At 43.6% G+C, this 23,691-nt stretch overlaps 1 protein-coding gene across 4 annotated transcripts; it reads right to left on the reverse strand.

The window, feature by feature from the left end:
• Positions 1–383: 383 nt before the first annotated feature.
• Positions 384–17,439, reverse strand: WDR61 (WD repeat domain 61). 4 transcript variants are annotated; one of them, XM_010378653.2, is made up of 11 exons: positions 17,276–17,439; positions 12,799–12,849; positions 12,062–12,089; positions 10,303–10,408; positions 9,754–9,926; positions 7,075–7,223; positions 6,743–6,836; positions 5,448–5,541; positions 3,180–3,272; positions 2,397–2,475; positions 384–672 (listed from the first exon to the last, which is right to left on the reverse strand). In XM_010378653.2, exons 2-11 carry the CDS (start codon positions 12,808–12,810, stop codon positions 583–585), a joined length of 918 nt encoding a protein of 305 aa, XP_010376955.1. In that variant the 5' UTR covers positions 12,811–12,849; positions 17,276–17,439; the 3' UTR covers positions 384–582. The 4 variants fall into 4 exon arrangements, with proteins under 4 accessions (XP_010376955.1, XP_030785806.1, XP_010376954.1 ...); XM_030929946.1 differs by having other exon boundaries at positions 10,303–10,427; positions 17,276–17,346; XM_010378652.2 differs by lacking the exon at positions 384–672 and adding an exon at positions 679–2,176.
• Between the last annotated feature and the right edge of the window lie 6,252 nt (positions 17,440–23,691).

Consider the following 23,691-nt stretch of genomic DNA (forward strand, 5'->3'; position numbering starts at 1 on the left):
TCCAATACCTACCTAGTGAGTTAGAGACCTCTCTGAAATTAATAAGGGGAAGGAGGGCTTGGCAGGGGACATCTTTAATACATCAAGTAGAAGGATGCCCAGATAGGAGTACATAATGTTCCTATGCAGTCAAATATACTCTTTCCTTCAGGACTCCATTCTAAAATAGATTAGCTTCTTTATCACAGCTCTGGGGAGCTCGCTGCTGTATCTCACTGCATGAGTCAATTCCCTGGAAAAGCCTGTATTTCTAAGCCGGAAAGTTAAAGAAGTGCCTGGATGTCTTGATGGCTAAGGCAGAGATTTGCTCTTAATGCCAATCCCTCTCACTGTTTCACTGGTAATAGGGTAACTGAAAAAAGAAGCATGTTCAAGGACACTGGTGTTTGCATTAAGAAAGCTTTATGTTAAAGTATGAACAGCATTCCCAATAAAACATGAAAAGGTTTATATTGTATCTACAAAATTTAAGTCTTTGCTACAATAAATGCTATATTACTTTTAAACAAGCCTAAAAAGGTAAGGAATGTCATGATCAATCCGTACATTCTCTTTGCAGCATAAGCCTGGAGACTTTGATGTTTAAATTGGACAATCATAGATGTGAATTTCCTGGTCATCTCCAACAGACACAATTTTTGAACCATTTCCATTGTATTTTACTCCCCAGACCTGTAAATTAAAAAAAAAGTTCTACAAATGCCTTTATTTATAATATTTATGAAATGAACATCCTTATTTTCTCGTTATTCCGAATCTACAAAAACTGAGATGAGGATATTGTACTTTCTAAATCAGTGAGCATGGAGGCTTTAACCAAGCACCTTCCAGTATTGCTATTTAATTAGCATTCCTGTCCCTTCCCATACTCCAAAAAAAAAAAAAAAAAAAAAAAAAATCATTTTTAAATACAGTACTAATCAAGATTATCTATAACCCTTTCAAAGAGTCAGAATCCTGAGGTAACCTAATGCCAGGAAGATGGAAGTCGTAAGAGACCAACATTTATGCTTCCAGGAAGAAAGAGGCCCCACAACTACCCCGAGATCACTGCCTATAGGGAAAATCACAAACTGCTCCTCAGCTGGCCCCTTGTGTCCACCCCCCACGGTCAATAATTCTCACTCTGTTATGAGTGGCCTATGGAGCCTGCTTGTCCCCAGGAGCTAGACAACATGATACTGTGGACCATAGATTTTTATTTGCTATGTGTTGAATTAACTGATTCACACCTCCTTCCCAGACAGAATTGATGTGGTTGGAGTTTCTCTAGTCAGGAATAACTTCCTGATTATTAGGAGGTGATTTTGGGTGGTAAGCCTGTCACCCTATTCTGATTTTAGTGTTGGGACTGGGCTGCATGATGGCCTTTCACTCCAGCCTCTGAAACAGCACTGCAATGATCCATGCATACAAGGCAACACAGCTAGCCAGGACTTACTCCTTGAGTAAGATGTTTAAATCCAGGACTGGAATATCAAGATTCAACCCCCTCAATTTTGTTGGAAACAATTTAAGGTGAAAAGTAAAAAGCATGAACAATATTAGTTAACTTTAAGTTTCATTTCAAAGAGAAGAAATCTATAGGACCATCTAAAAATATTTAAAATGTATTAAAAGCCAATTTTATACTGCCATGGACGTTTTATTTTTTATGCTTAGTTCCCCAAGACCTTACAGTGTGGTTAGGACCAGCAGCCTTGGCCTCACCTGGGAGCCTGTTAGAAATGCAGAATCCCAGGCCCTATGCCAGACCTAGTGAAGTAGCATCTGCATTTTGACTAGGTTCCCAGGGGATACAAGCACACATGCAAGACTGAGCAGTATTGCACTAGAACACCTTTACTATTTCACATAGTCACCTTGGCAAAGACAAAGAGGCTTGTGAGAACAGTTTCCTTTTAAAGACTGAAACAAAAGTTATCAATACCACTAAAGCCAAAAAATTTGTAAGAATTTCCAGCTTCTACTATATTAAAAAAAAAAAAAAATCACATCTCTTCTTTGGACAGTTCCAAAAATGACAAGTGATAAGCAATGGAATCTCCTGAAGAGGAAGGTCGTTGGTGAGCCTGCCATGGCCCAGCAGCCCCCAGGAGAGGGCCCCAGACACCAGCTGCGGCAATTTCCAAAGACGGCATTTAAAGGCTGAGGGGCTAACACGATGTCTTCCGGCCTGTGTGGGGATATGCCTCGTGAGTTGCTAGGCTGACAGCACATCCCAGCCTCTGCACCCCAGACTGTGCACAGGAACTCTGGCTACATGGATGACTGAGCAGACACAGCAGCTCAGGCCCAGGCATCTACAGCTCAAGCAACAAGGTTAGGAAAAGAACCTCTTTGGTACAATGGTCAAACAACCCCAGCTATCTAAAGATGAAATTGTAATGCCATACCTGATCCTGGTGATCAAAGAAGGTGTGAACACACGTCCTCGTTCCAACATCCCAAACTTTTACACTTTTGTCAGACGAACTATTTTAAAAAGTGAACATTAGTATCGGTTTGAAGTTGGAAGGACTTCGACCAAAAATCCTTTGATGACTTACATTCTTCTAACTTCAGACCCCCCAACCCCCACGCCTCAGTACAGGAAATGGACAGGTATTGCATCATCACTGGGTGGCTTTCCCTCCTCACAGGGTAGCCGTTTTCCTGAAATTCTGATCTGCCTGGCCCTCATTTTAATTGTTCTCCAGGAGTCTCAGACACAGCTACCTATTTCCAGATGGGAGGGAGGCCTGTTAAAACTTCAAAACCAAGGCTCGCAGGAGGCCTCTAAAGCACTGTGCAATGCCTTCAAGTTGTCCATCTCCTGCTTTCCAACTGTCTTGACCATCCCAGGGCTGACCAACACTGAGATCTATAAACAACATTTTACAAACATTTACATATTTTAAGTTACCATTGGAACACAAGTCTACCTTAGAGTCACTTTGGTAAAAGCCTCAATTTATAATGAAAAAACTAAGAGTTTAACTGTTTAAAAGGATTCCTTGTTGACTTTTGTTCCAGCTAAGGTCAACTAACTTCACTAAATAAAAATTTTAAGAACTGCAGAAAACAAAGGCTAACTGAATAAAAAAGAGTCAAACATCTTTAAATGTTAAGGCAATCTATACAGGAAGACTGCCCTCATCTCCCCAGCATTTTAGAAACTGCTAAGAATCATTAAGTACCTGGAAACAAAGTGAGTGTCATCAGGACAGAAGGCAACGTTCAACACCCAGGAGGCATGGCCGCTCAGCGTACCAGCTAAATTGGCATGTTGTCTGAAATGGGAAAGGTTCAAACAAAATTGAGATGTTAATTTCTAGAGTATAATCACCGAAGTGGAAAGTTTATTATTAACTCTGCCCATAAACTGGACCAAATCTGCTATCCTTATAATGACCATGAATACTATATCACAAATTCCCCTTTCAATGAAGTAGCATCATGCATTAGAGACAAATTTTAATAGCAGCATTAACCCATAATGTGTTGATGCCACCAAGAGCCAAGAATAAAATCCTTAACAAGCAAAGAGCTGAAGCTCAAAATGAACAAAGAACTACACTATAGAGGCTTCGCAAGCCAACCCCTAAGATGAGGAAATTGAGAACCAACGGGGCAAGGAAGCCGTCTCAGGAGAAGGGCAGGTTCAGACTCCGGCCTGCACCGGCAGCCTTTCCATATGGAGCCAGTGCTCCTAGTCCAAGGAAAGCGTCAAGATGTATTCATTATGACAGATGCAGCTTGGAGAGACTATTTTAAACCTAATCAAGAACAAGACAGGTCTAATTACAACAGCTATTTTCACTTTTTTAATAAAAATGAAACCCAATCACCTCTGGCAGGAGAACCACCATAAGGCCTAACTGAGGTCAGCAATTTTACCCCTGAACACAGAACCCAACAGAGTGGAGCAGACCTCAGTTAGGGGCCACGAGGCAGTCTCAGTGGGATACAGTGGGACCATGGGAGGGTAAAAAGTCCTGGGCCTTAGTAAAAAGATCAGTAGTTGCTAGGAGCTCAAGGTGGGAGGAAGGGATGATCTGGTAGAGCATGGGATTTTCAGGGCAGTGAAACTATTCTGCGTGATACTGTAGTTAGTGGTGGCTACACGTCATTATATATTTGTTAAAACTCATGGAATGTACAACACAAAGAGTAAACCCTAATGTAAAATATGGACTTTAATAAATAATAATGCATCAATATTGGGTGGAAAAAACCAGTCTTGGGTCTTCATTCAGTACCACCTCCTTGGGCAAATCACCACCTCAGCTTGGGTTTCTCATGTGCAAAATGGGGACACTAATCTGTGCTGCTACCTCATTGGTTGCTGGGAGGATCAATAAAACAGTGGCAATGGAAATCATAAAGTCACAAATGTAAGGAACTGCTGCATTTATACTGCCTCTGCCACTATCAGGCAAGTACAACTCTACAGAGACATCTTCCCCTCTCGGCTGTAGCACCCTCATTCAGTTCTAATTCCAAAAACTGCAGTTAGAATTCTACGTCTAGCTGAAAATCTTTTGCCATAAAAAACTGCATTTTAACCAGAAGTGGGCTAGAGGGAGCAGTGTTCCTACTGTGAGGTTTAAACTCGCAAGCAATTATCACAGGCCCCTGAAAGAACACACACGGATGGTCAGGGTTGCAGTACATGCAGGTGGAGGAGGTCTTGGCACCATGGCTAGGGTCGGAGTGTGATATGTACCTGCAGTGGGTTAGAATGCCATGTTCAGGAGCAATGAGCCAGAGGCATGCCTGGCAGGGAGAGCTGACCATAGCACTGAGTCACAGTATGAAGAACACAGATCCAACACATTACAGGGGATACCTCAGTAGGGAATAGGAGTCAGGGCTAAAATTGATGGGGGAAAACAAGAAGACAAGGGGGTCTGCACAGGTTTACAATGATGGCTGTGAATGAAAGAGGATGATTAACTTGCTTCTATACTCACAGTCAAAGGCCAAAACCAAAAACACTCCCATCTAGACCTGTAGCAGGGCGGCTTATAAACTGACTGCTCCCTAACTAGGGCAGAGGCATGTCTGCCAGAACAGCCCTACCCTTGAAAATGGATGCTCTAATTTTTTCCTGTCCCCAGGGGCCAGCTACAGCCCATGGCTCCATTTCCTCATCTGTATATTACTTACCTATCCCAAAGAATTTGAAATCAGTAAGCTCACAAAAATCAGGCTGCCTAAGAAAAAGTAGCAAGTATCTGATCCTACCAGGGAACCCATGCACATCCTCCTCCAAGCAGCCCTTGAGGACACACACTAAAAATGGGCGCTGAATGGGGGAGGACCGCCTGCGGAGTCAAGGTGTCCGATGTGACTTGAGCACAGGTCTTTACTAGGGCTGCTCCCTAGGGCTCCTTGTAACAATAAGGGGACAAGATGGACATCAGTAGTAAGGGAGACACCTTGAATCTCGACAGGTAACTTACACATCATAGATCTTGATGTAGCCATCATCTGAAGCAGTGACAAGGAGCTGGGAATCCGGGGAAAAGGTCAAAGAGCGAATGGGCATGGCATGGCCTGAAATTCATAAAGGCCCTTGTTAATCTGGTGAACCACTGCCTCCTCACTCAGCTTCCCACTGACAATGCCCCTTTTAATGATTACAAGCCACCGAGTTGAAATACTCAGGTGCTTCAGGCAGAAAACCAAGAGTTCTGACTGGGCCTTTCCTCTTAATGTTCTCGAAACATCCACATAATCCCAGTCTCTCCTCCTGGAGCCATTTCTCTTTAGTTCCCTTCCCTGCCCTCAGCATGCATTGTTTTAAAGAACTTCTCTACTACAAATATGGCCACACAAGGAAATATACATTGCTCCTGATTTGTAAGGTTGAACAAATTAAGATGTTATTTCCCTATCAAATCCTTTATTACAGTGTAAAGGATAAACTATAGCCATGTGAGGAGGTAATAAAGTCACTTGATCAGAATTCAAAACCGCACGAAAGTATGTGTAATAAGGTCTCCCTCCAATCTACCCCTGTTCTTTAGCTACCCAGTCCTCCTTTCCAGAGGCCACCAGTGTGGACAGTGGGCACAATACTTTCATCCACCTTCAAATTATCAACAAAAAGTTGTTTTCAATCACAAAGTTCGTCAGAATCCAAAATGACAGAAATAGGCAAAATAAATATTAGCACACACATATATATAATGTGATAGATGATATAATCAATAAAAAGTAAGTCTGTTCACCCAAACAAGCATTTAACACTGTTATAAGAACTAGTATGTCTAGGTTAAAACTACAGTGACAGGCCAGGTATGGTGGCTCATGTCTGTAATCCCAGCATTTTGGGAGGCCAAAGCGGGATGATCTCTTGAAGCCAGGAGTTGGAGACCAGTCTGGGAAACATAACAAGACCCCATCTCCTCAAAAAATTTAAAAACTAGCCAGACATCATGGTGTGCACCTGTAGTCCCAGCTACCCGGGAGGCTGAGGTGGGACGATCCCTTGAGCCCAGGAGTTCAAGGCTACAGTGAGCTATGATCACACCCATGCACTCCGGTCTGGGAGCAAGACCCTGTCTCTAAAAGAAAAAAAAAAAAAAACCTATAGTGACAAGATTAAAACCTGGAGGCATTTCAGTTTTCCAACTGAGATTGATATTTTGTCAATCTAATGCCCGTTTGCCATTTAATGGCATTTTAATGAAAGAATAATTCTTCCTTTGTGATTTGATAACCAAGTTTATAAAAATAAGATGATGATATATACCTTCCAGCGTATGCAGAAGTTTTCCAGTTGCAATATCAAAAATATTGATGATTCCATCTATGGCTCCACTGGCTAGGTATTTCCCATCAGGACTCTGTTCAGAGAACATATGGAAAAATTAGCACTTTCAGACCCCATGTTGTTAAGCTATCCCTACCAAACTCAAGCAAACCTCCTGCTGTCTACAGGTCTAACCAGCAACCTGGCAAACCACACCAGTGAGATAGCAGCTGCCTGACCAGACCAAGGCAGAATCTGTGCCAAGGACTGCAACAGGCTGGAAGGGCAAACTGAAAGAATCAGAAGGAGAAAAGAGAGCAATGTTTCCTTACATATGCAATACTAAGAATGAATTTTCCTCTCGTGTCCAAAGAATACTCCTTTTTCCCACTTTCCACACCAAAAATGTTCACTTTCCCAACATGAGTTCCTGTGGCCAGATACTGGGAATCAGGAGAAAAGGCCAAAGTCCAGGCATCCACTGAACAGAAAAAAGAAGGACAAAAATACAGTGTGAAAAGATTTGGCCTTAATTTTAAAAACTAAAGTTTTACCAAAAGACACATCTTTTTAAATTGGAGTAGCAGTGTCCTGATTCAGAAAATTATGTTGTAAAGACGCTAATTCTTTATCAAGTTTAAATTCAGTTTAAGGGTTTCTTAAATTTTTAATAAAAATAGGACAACATCAAGTGTTAGCAAGGATGTGGAGAAACCAGAACCTTCATACACTGGTGGGAATGTAAAATGGCACAGCCACTTTGAAAACCAGTTTGACAGTTTAAGTAAAAACAAACACCATAATACCCAGTAATTCTACTCCTAATGAAAACATATGTCCACACAAAGACTGGTACACTCATGGTCTTCGCTTCCTCCTACTTCCTCACTTCTCCATGACTGGGGATTGTCTCTCTTCTTTTTTTCTCTTCCTTTGTGGTGGTTCAGATTCTCCATGCATATTTTCAAGATAGGTAGAAACTAAGTGTTCATTTTCCCTACATTCATCAGACCCAAACTCATCTGAGGAGTTTTACCTTCAGATGAATTTAGCTGCTCTTTAGCTGTTAATAGCAATGCTTGCTTTTGTTACTGGACCAAATAACTGTTGGCTGTTTAATGGCCTTGTCTAGTTTTATGCAGACTCCTATCCAAAAAGAATATAAACCCAACTTTCAGACTCCATTCTTCTTTTTTTTTTTTTTTGAGATTGAGTCTCGCTCTGTCACCCAGGCCAGAATGCAGTGGTATAATCTTGAGTTCAAGCTATTCTCCTGCCTCAGCTTCCCGAGTAGCTGGGACTACAGGCACACACGACCACATCCAGACGTCCAGCTAATTTTTTGTATGTTTTAGTAGAAATGGGGTTTCACCATGTTGGCCAGGCTGATCTTGAATTCCTGATCTCAAGTGATCTACCTGCCACAGCCCCCCAAAGTGTTGAGATTACAGGCATGAGCCACCACCACCACGCCTGGCCTCTTCTGTCTTTTTCATTCATAACAGTAACCTTTAAAACCTTGCCACACTTGGACAACACCCAGTAAAAGGTACTGTTTATCAGGGAAAGTGAGCTGGATACATACGCCATCCTTTTACTTGGAACCAATCCAGCAATGATTTCTTCAGCTGCCTCGTGCCCAGGGCTGCAACCAGCATGCAATGACACCAGCATTATGACCCCTAGGAAAGCTTAGGTGCCCAAGATGAAAAGGTAGAAACAGTTCTGCCTCTTCCTCTTTTCTTAAGACCATACTTATATATTAGAGTTTTAATGGACTTTGCAGGATAGTTTGGGGACCCAAGTCCTCTGTAAGTAACGTAAGCAGAGTAAGGGCACATGTAAAGACAACCATCTGGGGAGTCAGGGTGCATCTGGTGCATCTGGGTAGCTTTTTCCAAATATATATCCCACCCCACGTACTCCGAACACTATGATTCAGTGGATCCAAAATATGGACTGGGTATGCATATTCTTAAAAGAGCTCCAGTGGTAAGAATTACAGACAAGAAATATTGCTTCTGAGGGAAAATGCACTCAGTTTCCAGACAACCCAGCCTCTTTAAAAACTCTGGAACCATCATTATTTCCAATACAGGAACAGCCTAGAGTGGCTACTGAGCATAACTCGTGGGAGGTGAATCCATCCAGGGCATCAATCAAGGAACTGTGTTCATGGAACACCTAAGCAGCTCTTCTATCATCAGCCCACAAAGGGGTGTGCCACAGAATGCCAGGCTATTCGCACCCTCTAGAGGTTACCACCCATTCTGGCAGAGCAGGTTCTGCTGGGGAAAGTTGTGCAGCCATTTATAAGTAAATGTGAAGCTCAAAAGAATCCTGAAATGTCCTCTGTGCTCCACATTAGTCAGCCTATGACATCATTAACTTCCGTCATCTCAGATGATGTTTACCAAGGCTGATGGACAAGATTATGCTGTTCTACAGTACTTAAAACAAAAAAATCGATGTTTCTTAAAAGTTTCGTATGTATCACATACCAGGAATCACACCCTTTAATCAAAATGAGTAGAGATGACCATGATACACATCTATAAGGACCCCATGCTTTACATTCTAGGCTTCCATAAGGCAGTGAATGAATCAGTTCAGAATATGGTAAATAGAGAACCTCTAGAAAACACAAAATACAGGTCAAAAGCCCCAAACCAGCAGTTCTGAAATCCAAAAAGCTCTGGAAACTACTAGCTTTTTCCACAGGTTTACTACCAAAATTCATTTGGCAGCAAAATCTAAGCTGAATTGACACAGGGCTATTTATAGCTTTTATTTATCTCACTTAGTGTAAATACTCACGTTTAGTTGCAGAGTGTTTCATTAGAGTGCTGTTTCCAGCCCCACTGAAGGTATTATGTGAAATACAGTTCATGCATCCATTATCATCCCTCTCAAATCCAAAAAATTCTGAGCTGTAAAACACATCTATCCCTAAAGATTTTGGAAAAGAAATCATGAGCCTCCATTATCTCCCCTACAAGTAAAACTCTTACCAGGTCCTGCATCTATGGACTTTATCTGTTTGCCATTTTCCAAGTCCCAAAGACGAATATGAGCATCAAGAGAGCTGGATGCAGCAATGGGCAGGGTGTGGCTTATGTCCACAGACACCACTCCCAGCTGATGTCCCTCCAGACTCCACTGTAGGTCCAGCCTCTCATCACGCCTTCAACAGGGGACAGAGAAATGGATTTCTTCACACAGAACACACTTTACCTGGCATCTGAAATTCTGGGTCCCTGTGACTATGCAATACCAATGGTCTATGAAATACAGAATCAGAGAAGAGTTAATGAGCTACAGAACACCAAATGCTGCCAGGTTTTCAATGTAGGACTTTAAGATTTTTTTTTAAACTTTAGGGCTTTAATACAGAATAACAGGAAAACAAGTGGGAAAAAGAAGCTGCTGTTTTACACCACCATATTGCTATAGATTTCTTGCCTAGAAAAAAGTATTTCCCAGACTGCAACTGGAGAGTTCAGAAGCAAAACCTCAGCCCCCAATTTTCCAAGGCTGTATGTTAGGGGAGAGGTACTCACCATTTCCAGACCTTCACCAGGTCATCCAGGGAGCCTGTGACCACTGTCTCAGAGTTTTCCTTCTTGTTTGTCCCCCAAGCAACTGACCAAATGGCATCATCATGGGCTAGAATGGAAAGTAAAGTCTTCTTGCATATGACTTAATGAAGCTGAAATACTGTTCAACAATTGTAAGGTAACGTTTATTCGTATTTGCTTTACTATTTTACAAAGTGCTTTCCTATACAGCTTTTACTGAAATTTTGGGGCCACATATGAAAATTGGAGGTTCTGAAGAAGCTACTTGCCCTAAATCTCATGCTTACCGGATGGGATGGTAGTACTTTGGACTCTAAATCCAGTGCCCTTTCTTTTAGCATGCTATCTGGTATATAGGAGTCTACAAGGGCTATCACTTGGCTAAAACAAGTAAAACCAGTGGGGAAGACCCCCTCCTACCAAGAAAAGACCTAAACCCGGTAACAGATACTCCGTAAAGATCTTTGGAAACGAGTAGGCAGTTCAATTCTAAACAGTATAGATCTAAAAGAAAATACCTAATATAGCCTCCATATAATAAGTTGCCTTTCCCCACAAGTATCTTTATTATGGTTAATGGGCCAATTATTACAACAATCCTATGAAGTGGGTACTATTAATATCCTCATTGTATAGACAAGGAATGAGAGGTGCTAGCATTCAAATCCAATCTCTATTAATTAAAGTCTACCTTAAATCTAAGTCTGTAAGCTGCAGGTTTGGTAGGCCACACCGTTGTATGTGCAGACCCAGTGTGGATGTAAAAATGTGACAAGTGCACATGGAGGCTTTACCCCTGCCTGGCAACAATTCTCCAGCGATACCTTCCCAAAATATGAATATAAAGGCATTAAACTTAAACAGCTATGCATTACAGACAGAGTTGTGGCTTCCATTTCAAACCCCATCTAACTCAAACCTGCTAACTTGCCACCTGGATGACAATAGCTACATATAAGGTAGTTGACTGGCATGCCCAATTAGCCTATTAGTTACTTACACTAGCTAACCTGGATGATGCTTTTGGCGTAAATGTCAAACTACCTACATGTCACTATTTAGAGAGGAAGAGCTTTGATTAGGCATTCCACAAATTCCTTAGGCTTTCCCAAACTCATGGAGGCTATAGTGAAGAAATGAGATGGGTGAGTAGCCCATGCACAGACATGACTCCTTTTTGGGTACAAAGCTCTGGACCACTGGTCAGCTACAATCCCAGCCCACTCTGACCTGCGGCCTGCTCTCCCATCCCTGCCACTGCCACTGTTGCACAGCTCCCAGCCCTCCCCATGCACTCAGTGGCCTCAAAAGAAATTCATCTCACTATTATAGGCATCACTTTCATTAAGGGCCAAAGCAAGTTCTGAGTTCAGAAAAAGGCTCACGTTCACCTCCCCGGATGAGCTGGCATTAACAGAGTTTTGAGGCTCAAAGCATTTCCTTCTTCCACCTCGCCAGCTGGGAAGCTCGGTCATGTCTTCCTCAGGTGGGAAAATTTTCCTCAGCCTGGAAGCCTCCAACCTATCATGATGACTGCTTTTTTTTTTTAGTTGGTTGTTCAGGTTTTTGTTGTTGTTGTTGTTGTTTGTTTTTTAAGAGTATTTGTTTTCAGCTGCCAATTCTTCTGCAAAGTGAGTATACTTGAAAACTGCATGTCTGGTCAGCATGACAAAAGTCTTAAAGAAACCAGGGACAACAGTTTTTTTCACAGATGAATTGCTTAAACAGGCAGGCTACTTACCTTGCTCTTGTTTGAAGAGAATACCATACTAAAAAAAGAACAGAAGCCACATTAAACCCATGGTCAGATTTCAGATGTCTCACATTGCCTGCAGAAAGCATTCCTCCCCAAGTAGATAGAGTCACTACCATGTTAGTTACTTCCTCTGCTGTCAACCTGGCCATCCTACAAGCTCCTTGATTCCCACTCATGCAAGATTTGTACAGTCCTATCAGAAAAAAATTCTTAAAGAAACTGACACTCTCTCCCCCTTCCTACTACCCACACTCACCCAAGAAGAGACCAATAAATTATGTTTTCTTTTTCTGTTCTGATCACCAAGGAAGCTCAGAGTCCAGTTTGCAGGTTAAATTTTGCAGCTGCATAAGAGCACACAGCATGCATAACAGTCTATTAACTTCGTCCCTAATCTTATTACAAAGATCTGTTTCTCCTGTTCTATCTTCTATCCTGATCTTGCTGCTTTTTCTTTTGTACAACATCTTTTAAGCTTCTTCTATTACTCACTAAACTGTGGTAAAGACTTAGAGGAACCAGTCCTCCTCTTAGTATTTGCATTTTACTAGTCCCACCTAACACTGTGGTAACTAGGCGACTAGGTACCCAGGGTCATCCAGTTTTTTAGGAGCACGGCAAGAATGAGATGCTACTTTCTTGACTACACATCCAGAAAACCTACTGGACTTGAACTTGGCAAAGAGACCAACTGATGTTCTTCCCTTCAACATGGGCCTTACCTGGTTGGTCATTTCCTTAACCAAGGATCAAGGGCAAAAGGCCAGACAGTTCTGTGGAAACAACACCAGGATTTCAGTGAGGGGTGTTATCAGGATAGAAGGGCACACAGGAAGTTCCCCTTGACCAAGAAAATAAAGCAACTCCTTATTATGAAGTTGTTCTGATGCCCTTCTATGGATCAGTCCCTGGAACCCCCTTCACACTCCCTACCAGGTGGTATGGTCTTTTTTCTTCCTCTGAACCTAGGGACTCAACTAACAGCTAATCCCATCCCACGGTTTCTTCACCTCAAGTGTGACTACAGAGAGTAACCAGTCTCTGTCCTTTGCTGCTTTTTAGAGAGAAGAAAACCACTTCTCCTTTTAATACTAAACATTATTTATTAAAAACAAACAAGGGGAAATCCAAAGATGGTAAAGTTCTTATGTTACACGCAAAGGTCTCAACCAAAAATGCCTTTAAGAGCCAATAGTCAGGTAAATAAGGGCAGAGGCTGGAGGGAGACACGGTGTCAAGAGATTGAGACCATCCTGGCCGACATGGTGAAACCATGACTCTACTAAAAATACAAAAATTAGCTGGGTGTAGTGGCGCGCACCTGTAGTCCCAGCTACTTGGGAGGCTGAGGCAGGAGAATCACTTGAACCTAGGAGGCGGAGGTTGCAGTGAGCCAAGATCATGCCACTGCACTCCAGCCTGGGTAACAGAGCGAGACTCCATCTCAAAAAAAAAAAAAAAAGCCGGGCATGGTGGCTCACGTTTGTAATCCCAGCACTTTGGGAGGCCGAGGTGGGCGGATCACGAGGTCAGGAGATCAAGACCATCCTGGCTAACACAGTGAAACTCCATCTCTACTAAAAATACAGAAAAAAAAAAAAAAAAATTAGCCAGGCGTGGTAGTGGGTGCCTATAGTCCCAGCTACTCGGGAGGCTGAGGCAGGAGAATGGTGTGAACCCAGGAGGCGGAGCTTGCAGTGAGCCGAGATCGTGCCACTGCACTCCAGCCTGGGTGACAGAGCGAGACTCCGTCTCAAAAAAAAAAAAGCCGGGCATGGTGGCTCACGTTTGTAATCCCAGCACTTTGGGAGGCCGAGGTGGGCGGATCACGAGGTCAGGAGATCAAGACCATCCTGGCTAACACAATGAAACCCCATCTCTACTAAAAATACAGAAAGAAAAAAAAAAAAAAAAAATTAGCCAGGCGTGGTAGTGGGCGCCTATAGTCCCAGCTACTCGGGAGGCTGAGGCAGGAGAATGGTGTGAACCCAGGAGGCGGAGCTTGCAGTGAGCCAAGATCGTGCCACTGCACTCCAGCCTGGGCGACAGAGCAAGACTCTGTCTCAAAAAAAAAAAAAAAAGAATAGATCTAATTTCTCAGGCTACATTAAGGGCTAATGGTTCTTATTTCTTTGTGTGTGCCACAGACTCCCTTTAGTGGCCTTTTTTTTTTTTTTTTTTTTTCCAAGATAGGGTCTCGCTCCATCACCCAGACTGGAGTGCAGTGGTGCAATCGTGGCTCATTGCAGCTTCAACCTCCCAGGCCTTCTCTCACCTCAGCCCCGTGAGTGGCTGGGACTACAGGTGTGTGCCATGCCTGGATATTTTAATTTTTTATAGAGATGGGGGTCTCCCTATGTTGTCTAGGCTGGTCTTGAACTCCTGGGCTCAAGCGATCCTCCTGTCTTGGCCTCCCAAAGTGCTGGGATTACAGGAGTGAGCCACCAGACTCTGGCTCAGGATGTCTTTACAGAAAATACACAGGTTTAGAAATGAAACCAATTACAGTAGGTTCTCATTATTCACAACAATTATGTTCTAAGAAGTCGCTACAGACACTAAATTATCCAATAGAGAACCGCTGTTCCTTGGGAAACTGGTTCCTGAGAGCCTCTGGGCACATTCTTGTCAACCAATCAATACATAATCATGTTTTATGTGTGTTATGTTTAGAGGCACTTACTGAATATACATTAGTAATTCATTAATATTGAACTCATACCTAAACAAAGCTTATCTAACACACATATTTTCTCCGTAAGACAAATCACAGACTTCTTGCATTTAGAAACACTTCAGCACTATGCTTGGGGGCCATCTCAAACAGTGGAATCACCGACAAAAAGCACAGAGAAAAACGTAGCACCAAAGACTGCAAAAATGACATTTGTTTACAATATGAGAGCTGACAAGAAGGCAGTGTCACCTTGTTTGACTTCAGCTGAGAACATGTGCATCAAGCGACTAAAATTTTTATGTGAAAAAAAGTTATGTCTTCCAAAGACCACAAAAGCATTTTAAGTATTAATTTGGGGGCTACAGATAAATTTTAGTGAGTAGGTGAATTCATAAATACAGAATCCACAAATAATGAGGATAGACTATATGCTAAAATTTTATTAAAATACAAAAACATATGTGCTTCTTTATTGGCTCATTATATATGCAATCTAGAAGCAAATTTAATAACTACCATAATTTCAAAGTTGTAAATGAGCTTACACAATACCGTGATATGAAAATATCTGTAATTTATATTCATAACAAAGTCACACTGTTAATAATGTGATTTATTGCCTACATTCATAGCGGAAGAAAATGCTAAATTTCAGTTGGAGGTTAGGAAACAAAGATGCAATTTTTCCTCTCATCCAAGTTCACGGCCCTCGCAGTTCTACCCACTGTCAATTTAAGGGACCATACAGTTAAGGCATCCAGGTTCAGGTTACTTTCTTTAAATGTGCCAGCCCAAAAAGCTGCCGAAAGTTTTCCAATAACAGAAAATCAAACAAACAATTTATAACTAATCCTTGCCTATGAAGATCTCAAATTGGTTGTGTTTTGTTTTGGTTTTGTAAAGACAAGGTCTTATTATGTTGCCCAGGCTGGTATCAAACTCCTGGCCTCAAGCGATCCTCTTGTCCCGGCCTTCCAAAGTGCTGGGATTACAGACAGGTTGGTAGTGTTTTATTCATTTGTGATCCATGAACAGGGTTCTTTCTGCCCAGGGTAGGAAAGACAGGAAAGCGCTAGAGCCAGTTTGGCTAATGGGAATGGTATTCAACCTCTGCTTGAGCACAGCCTTCTGCCTGCTGAAGCACAGGCTTGTCCTCTTCCCTGTCATTCTGGGCCTCACATTTGGCAATGGATAGAAACAAAAAAAGAAGTAAGGCTTGCGGTAAGTCAACCTCCAAAACCCCGGGTTCCAAAAGACAAGGGTGTGATTCTATCAATGAGTGCACATTTGAGGATGTACAATGAATCCGGTCCTATTTTAAGTAACACACAAAGATTAGCTCACTGAAACCTCATAACCCCATTTACTAGGTACAGTAGTTCTTTAGCTGAGGTTTTGATTTCCACAGTTCGAGGTCAACCATAGTCCAAAAATAGGTGAGTAGTGTGCAGTAAGATTTTGAGAGAGACCACATTCACATACATTTTATTACACTGTTATAATTCTATTTTATTATTGTTGTCAATCTCTTACTGTGCCTAATTTACGAATTAAACTAAGTAATCACAGGTATGTATGTGTAACCTGTATGAGAAAAAACACAGTATAGATGCTTCTCAACTTACAATGGGGCTACTTCCCAATAAACCTATGTAAAGTTGAAAAATTTTACATAGGTAAACCACGGTAAGTGGTCAGGGTCCACGGTAAGTCAGTCAGGGTCCTTCACTATCCAAGATTTCAAACATCCACTGGAACGTACACCTCGCACTATTTTCTTATTATCAGTTCCACTTTTCTAATAAGAAAATGGAGGCTTAGAAGCGGTTAAGGAAGCCCCCAAGGGACACTATAAGGTGGATACAATCTACAGTATATGCTACCAAGATACACTACCTCTTACTTCAGGGTCTTATGAAGGTCAGAGCTAAAAGACTTTAGACCTTAGCCCTCTCTTGCCATCTTCTCTCTTTGGGAAACTTTTCCCTAATTTTCCCAGGCAGAATTCATCACTGGCTCAGTGTTTCCAAGGAACACTACAGATGCCTCGATGAAACTACTCAGGCAAGTCAACAGCTCACAGTATTGCACGGTACTTGGCGTAAAGCGCACCCAGCCTCTGTACTCGTCCAGTGATGTCTGTATCTGTCCAGCACGCTACCTAAGAAGACAAGCGTGGCCCACTACTGGAAAACTTCGGTTAATACCGTCCTCCCACCTACGGATAACTGATCTCCTCCGCAGAGAAACCAGCCCTAATCTCGGTGCTGCCCAGAACATTCTCAGGACGCAAAAGGAGGCCACCTACGGGCCTCCCTCGCTCCCTTCAGGCCCCGTACACCGAGGGACAGCCAAGGCAAATGGAGTCACGGAAGCCACCCTCAGGTCCCAGGGCCTACAGCATCCCTGAACGGACCTGCTTACAGGCAGCCTCGGGCCCAACCTCTCTCACCCGCCCTCTGGCCTGCACCGTCAACTGCCCTAATGACCGCCATCCCCAACGGCCCTGCACTCCAACTCACCACTGCACTGCCAGGCCGCACGTCGGAAACCGGGGTCAGCGCGACTGCGACGCGCAAAGATGAGCTACGAGGGGGCGGGGCATCACGCCGGCCCCGCCCTCACGGCGCGGAGCACGCCGCAGCGCCCCCTGCCGTCGCTACGCCGTGTGCCAGGCGGATGCCGAGAGGGGTGGGCGGAGAGAGGAGGGAGGAAGCCACGCCCTGCTTCCAGAGGCGTGGTAGCTGGAAATTTGTTCCTGGAAGCGCAGACGTTTAGCTTCCGGCAACTGCAGGTTTAGGGGCTTGTGTTGCAATTTCATTGCAAAATAAATTTGTTGCTAAAATAAATTCAGTGAAATCGAGGTTTGTCTTTCAAACTGCTAGTCATGACCCATTAGCGTGACAGATATCAGTTTAATAGGTTGTCACTGGCAAATTTTTTTTTTTTTTTGGAGGGCCAGGCAGAGTGGCTCACGCTTGTAATCCCAGCACTTTGGGAGCCGAGGTGAGAGGATCGCTTGAGCTCCTGATTTCCAGACCAGCTTGAGCAACATAGCGAGAGACCTCGTGTCCACTAAAATTCAAAAAAATTAGCACACGCCTGTAGTTCCAGTTACTTGGGAGGCTGAGGCAGGAGGATCGCTTAAGCCCTAGAGGTTGAGGCTACATTGAGCCGTGATCACACCACTGCACTCCAGCCTGGGGGGCAGAGCTAGACCCCGTCTCAGAAAAAGAAAAAAAAAAAACAGAGATGGGGCTGGGTGTGGTGGTTCATGCCTGTGATCCCAGGATTTTGGGAGTCGGAGGTGGGTGGATCACTTGAGGTCAGGAGTTTGAAACCAACCTGGCCAACGTGGTGAAACCCCATCTCAAGTGAAAAAATAGAAACAAAAACAAAATTAGCCGGGTGTGGTGGCACATGCCTGTAGTCCCAGCTACTTGGGAGGCTGAGGCAGGAGAATCGCTTGAACCTGGGAGGCGGAAGTTGCAATGAGCCTAGATCACACGACTGCACTCCAGCCTGGGCAAAAGAGTGAGACTCTGTCTTGAACAGCAACAACAAAAAAAGAGATGGGAAGAGGCTCATGCCCCATTTTGGAGGCCGCCCTGTGGCTCAGATGTGGTGGCTCACTCCTGTAATCCCAGCACTTTGGGAGACCAAGGTGGGAGGATTGCTTCTGGCCATGATTTCAAGACCAGTATGGGCAACATGGTGCGACCCAATCTCTACAAAAAATTTTAAAATTGCAGACGCAGTGGTGTGCACTTGTAGACCTAGCTACTCGGGAGGCAGGGGTAAGGATCACTTGAGCCCAGGAGTTTGAGACTGCAGTGAGCTATGATTGGGCCACTGCACTCTAGCCTGGGTAACAGAGTGAGACCCTGGTTCTAAAAAATATTTTTCAAAAAAACTAGTTTTAAAGTTCAAAAATATAAATATAAAGAGAGATGGAGGACTATTAGACCACTTACAAGTAGGTGAAGTTCATCTTTGGGGGCTTTTTTTTCTTTTAAGACAGAGTCTCGCTGTGTTGCCCAGGCTGGAGTGCAGTGGCACGATCTCGGCTCACTGCAAGCTCTGCCTCCTGGGTTCAAGTGATTCTCTTGCCTCAGCCTCCCCAGTAGCTGGGATTACAGGCACGCACCACCATGCCCAGCTAATTTTTTGTGTTTGCAGTACAGACAGGGTTTCACCATGTTGGCTAGGCTGGTCTCAAAGTCCTGACCTCAGGTGCTCCACCCCCTCGGCCTCCCAAGTTGCTGGGATTACAGGCGTAAGCCACTGTGCCTGGCCATCTTTAGGGGCTTTTTGAGGAGGCTGTGTGTGACCAGAAATTGGCTAATACACCACATCTCCCAGGACCTATTCTCTTGTCCTCAGTAATCTCACATTAACACAAAAGAGAAGACATCCTGCAACTCTTCTGCTGCGCACGTGACTTCCCTGCATGCCAGCATCCTTAACCCTCAAGTTCACATGTTTCAAAGTGATATGACTAATTTTTCTCACTCATATTGACTGGAGAGCTATTTCTCTCCTTCCCAGCTCTGTGACATCTCTGTCCACAGAAATTTCATCTGCTCCAGGTGGACCCTCTGCATGTCACTGGCTTAGAAAGTTTGGGTCAAAGTGAGCAGACTTCAAGACTGAATTGTCAAAATTCTTATGTGGCATCTCCTATAAGTCAAGATATCCTTGTAACCGTTTTGGATCTATTGGACCAGGGGGCAGGCATGTGCCCCTGAAGCTAAGGAAGAATGTACAAATTATATCATAAAGCCAGTGAGATGATTTTCAAACTGTAGAGAATTCCCTTTAGATTGACTTAAGTGCTGACTGGTGTTCTGGCACATTCCACAGAGCTAAATACACAGAAACTGACCCTGCATTGGCTGCGATGTGGGTTCCCGAAGTGCGGGAAGGAATTAACATTAGTACTACAAAGCAATGGCTTTTAGCAGTTAAATGAGTGATCTGCCGCCTTCCAGTATAACCAGTTGCCTTGGTTTTGGCCAATCCGCTGCTTTGTTTTTTGTTGGTGACATTTACGGGTTTTTGTGAGTTTTGGAAATAGATGATTATGTTACCTCTCCCACACCAAGATAATTGGGCCATCTTCACTCTAACTTTTAGCTTTTGAATATGAAGAAGTATTTTTGAAAGACTCCCACTTTAAGAATGGTGAAATGTTGGCTATCAAAAGTGCTCACAACTGTATGACTAAGTGAATTTTAATTTGTGTGATCTGGGGTTATGTGAGGTTTTTTTCTTTTCTACACATTAACTATAAATACCACACCTTCAAATTATTCTAAAAGCACACTGATCACATTTATGCCTTTTAACTTAAAATTTAATTAAAATTTAAAATTAAAAAAGCATAAATGTGATCAGCATGCTTGTAGAATAATTAAGCCAAATACTAAGACTTTCCATTTCTGTTTATTTGCTCCCAAATCTGCTACTATTAATTTTCAATTGAAGCAAGTTGTTTTGGATAAAAATTCAATTAATCATCTCAAAAAAGAGAAATGGAATACATTAAGAAAAAAGTAGAATAGAAGATATGAGTGCATCATACATAGTAAAGTTACATCATGTTTTATAAAAACTGTTTCACCCATGAGGTTACTGGGTCACAAATGAAAATACATTTCTTGCTATGAGTCATGGCCACTTTGAAAATCATCGTACGAAAGACTTTCTAGCTTTATAATTCTATAATTATGACAAGAACTCCAAACCATTCATTCAAAAAGGATGTAATAAGTACCTACTTTCACCCCATCCCCCCCAGAGGGCCAGACATATGAGGTCACTGGCATGACCTTAGCACTGGGACTATAAAGCTAGAATAATTGGCCTTTTTTACACTGTGGATGTCTCAGGCATCTGATGAAGTCTATGAATACTGTCTCAGAACAATGGGGTTTTTTTTTGGAAGAAAAAATTTTAATTGCTATTGCAAAATAAAATCCGTATGGAGTAGAAATTGGTTTTGATAGCATTATTACAGAATACGTTCTAGAAAGTGGAGGTAACTGGATGTAAGATTCTGGCAGCAGTTTAATAGAACAGTCCCAGATGCGTAGGTTGAGGCCAACACCTAATTAGGGTGAACGGTTTGTGTTTGTGGGTGTAATTTTGGACAATATAAGGAGAAACGTTACACTGTGCACAAACCAAATTTAATTTTTTTACAAGTGTTGTGAAGTTTCATATAGTAAAAGGTTTTTGCTACATGCACTTCATTTTCACATTAAGAGTGTTTAGAATACCTAAACACAAAAGAGATCATTCATGTAAGATATGCCACTCCTTGATATAATAATACATGCAGTTCAAAATGTTCACACTTTTTTTTTGTAGATGGAGTCTCGCTCTGTCTCCCAGGCTGGAGTGCAGTGGCGCAATCTTGGCTCACTGCAAGCTCCGCCTACCGAGTTCATGCCATTCTCCTGCCTCCCAAGTAGCTCGGACTACAGGCGCCTGCCACCACGCCTGGCTAATATTTTTTGTATTTCTTTTAGTAGAGACGGGGTTTCACCATGTTAGCCAGGATGGTCTCGATCTCCTGACCTCATGATCCACCCACCTTGGCCTCCCAAAGTGTTGGGATTACAGGCGTGAGCCACCGTGTCCGGCCAACGTTTACACTATTGATGCAGTAGCTGCTGCCATCACAGGGCTGTGGCGGGGAGGCACAGCTGGGGCTGCATGCCGGTGGATGCCTCGCCCCTTCTGAGTTGGGGAGAGCTCCCCGGGTGCTGCTCCGGCCGCCCAAACTCAGGCCTCCTGCAGCCCCTGGGCGGGGCTACAACCGCCAAACTGCGGCTGTGGATCCGAGCCTCCCTGTGCTCTTGGAGGGGGCTGGCAGCAGGCAAGATCTACCCTCCTAGGTGCAGGACCCAGAGAGTTTCTGCAGCCTGCACCCTCGTGGACCCCAGAAAGGACCCCACTGCCCCCCCCCCCCCGCGTCGCTTGGGGGTGTCTGTTCCTGCTGCCTGGCCTCTCTCGGCTGCCACCCCTGCTCTGATCTTGGAACAGGGCTTGGGGCCAAGCCTCAGAGGCCATGAATGGCAGTGGGAGGCAGATTGTTTCCTGGGCAGAAGTGGGTGGGTCTCCAGTAAGGCCCCATCTTCAGGTCAGGGAGGGACTGAAGACTGGGGACCAGGCTGCCAGTCCCACAGACCTGAGTGGGAGCTTGTAGTGCCTCCTCCAGGCCCACCCATGGCTGCCAATGGGCCAGTCAGCACACACTTCCTCCTTTCTGAGGTCTATAAAAGCCCTGGGCTCAGCCAAACTGCAGGAGAGGACAGAGAGACAGCAGGAAGAGCAGCTGTAGAGAGGAGCTACTGTCTGCCAGAGCTGAAGAGACCTGCGGAGACTTTCAAAGGACCTGCAGAGAGGAGGCCTGCTTCCTCCTGTAGAGACTTCCAAATGACCTGAGGAGAGGATCCCCCAGAACAGCCTCCTTCTCCAGGAGCAGGTCTTTTCTCTGCTAAGAGCAGCTCCCCTCTTCAGGGTTGGGTCTTCTTTCTGCTGAGAGCAGCAGGCGACAGGATGACCACTGGGCAGAGGGGAGCTACCCTCTCCAGGCCTCCTGTCTGCTGAGAGCTGAACACTCCATGGGATGACTTGCTCAGAGGAGCTACCCACTGTGGGTCTTCTCTGAGCTGCTTAACAGGTAAACTCAGTAAGTTCTTTGAGTACCTCATTATTCCTGGACACAGGACAAGAACTCAGGCAAAGGAGCTCCCAGGAAGAAAATCAGTAGCCCCCAAACCCCTCCAAAGATCCTGTAACACTACCATTACATCTGAGGTTTTCTGCAACTACAAAAGGTTAGTGGAAAGCTTGGCCCTCAGTATCAACATCAAGAAAGCAGCTACCACCATCTATGCCTATTCTCTTTTTGTATTTTTTTCTTTCATTTTTCTTAATCATCTCTGCTATTGCTGCTGCTTAGCAAAACTGGTAAAAATAAAGTTGTAATAACTGATGCATCACCCAGAGAATCCCCAAATTCCTGCTGGGAATCCTCTCAGATTGTCTCCAGCGTGCTGTAGAAACCACCAAAGTCATTTGGGCCAGTGCTGGTTGCAGCCCTCCTGAGTCTGAGTTCCCACTGAAAGGTCATGAGATCACAGAACAGCCAGGTGCGGCAGAATAATGTTTTTAAGTACATAAGAAAAAACTACATAGGATTACAAAGGAAACCAATTATATCAAAGTAGTTACCAAAATATTTGTGAAACAGTAGTATATGTGCTTTATTACTGCAGCATGTCTAATATCTTGTTATTTTATTTTTGAGAGAGGGTCTCGCTCTGTCACTCAGGCTGGAGTGCAGTGGCACAATCACTGCTCACTGCAGCCCAGTCTTCCAGGCTCAAGTGGTCCTCCCACTTCAGCCTCCCAAGTAGCTGGAACTACAGGCATGTGCCACCATGCCCGGCTAATTTTTGTAATTTTTTTTTTTTTTTTTTTGTAGAGAAAAGGTTTTGCCATGTTGCCCAGGCTAGTCTTAAATTCCTGGGCTCAAGTGATCTGCCCACTTCAGCCTCCCAAAGTGCTGGGATTACAGGCGTGAACCATGGCTCCCAGCCTGTTCTGTAATTTTAAAGTAGCAATGAGCATAAACAATATTTAGAATTACTTGCAACAGCTGCAATGTGATAGGAAAATATTTGTGATTTGTATTGGTGACAAAGTCACAGGTACTACTAATACTCCTGGATTTATTGCATACATTTATCATTAAAGAAGATATTAAATTCCAGTTAGAGGTTAAGGGAAATAAAGATATAATTATTTTCCCATCAAAGTTCGCAGATCTGCGGAATGCCCATTGTAAGAAAATCTGGAGAGACTTGCCACTGTATATGCCATTTAAACATCTATAATAAGAGTTGTGGTCTTGCAGGTCAGGAGG

The sequence above is a fragment of the Rhinopithecus roxellana genome, chromosome 5 (assembly GCF_007565055.1).
Source record: "Rhinopithecus roxellana isolate Shanxi Qingling chromosome 5, ASM756505v1, whole genome shotgun sequence".
Taxonomy (NCBI): domain Eukaryota; kingdom Metazoa; phylum Chordata; class Mammalia; order Primates; family Cercopithecidae; genus Rhinopithecus; species Rhinopithecus roxellana.

Excerpts from the sequence above, each read along its gene's own strand:
- WDR61 (XM_030929945.1), bottom strand. The coding sequence starts at position 12,088 with ATGGTATTCTCTTCAAACAAGAGCAAG. Across the intron at positions 9,927-10,302 it reads CTGGTGAAGGTCTGGAAATG|GCGTGATGAGAGGCTGGACC; the intron begins GTGAGTACCTCT and ends CCCCTGTTGAAG. Across the intron at positions 5,542-6,742 it reads ACTTCTGCATACGCTGGAAG|GCCATGCCATGCCCATTCGC; the intron begins GTATATATCATC and ends TATGAATTTCAG.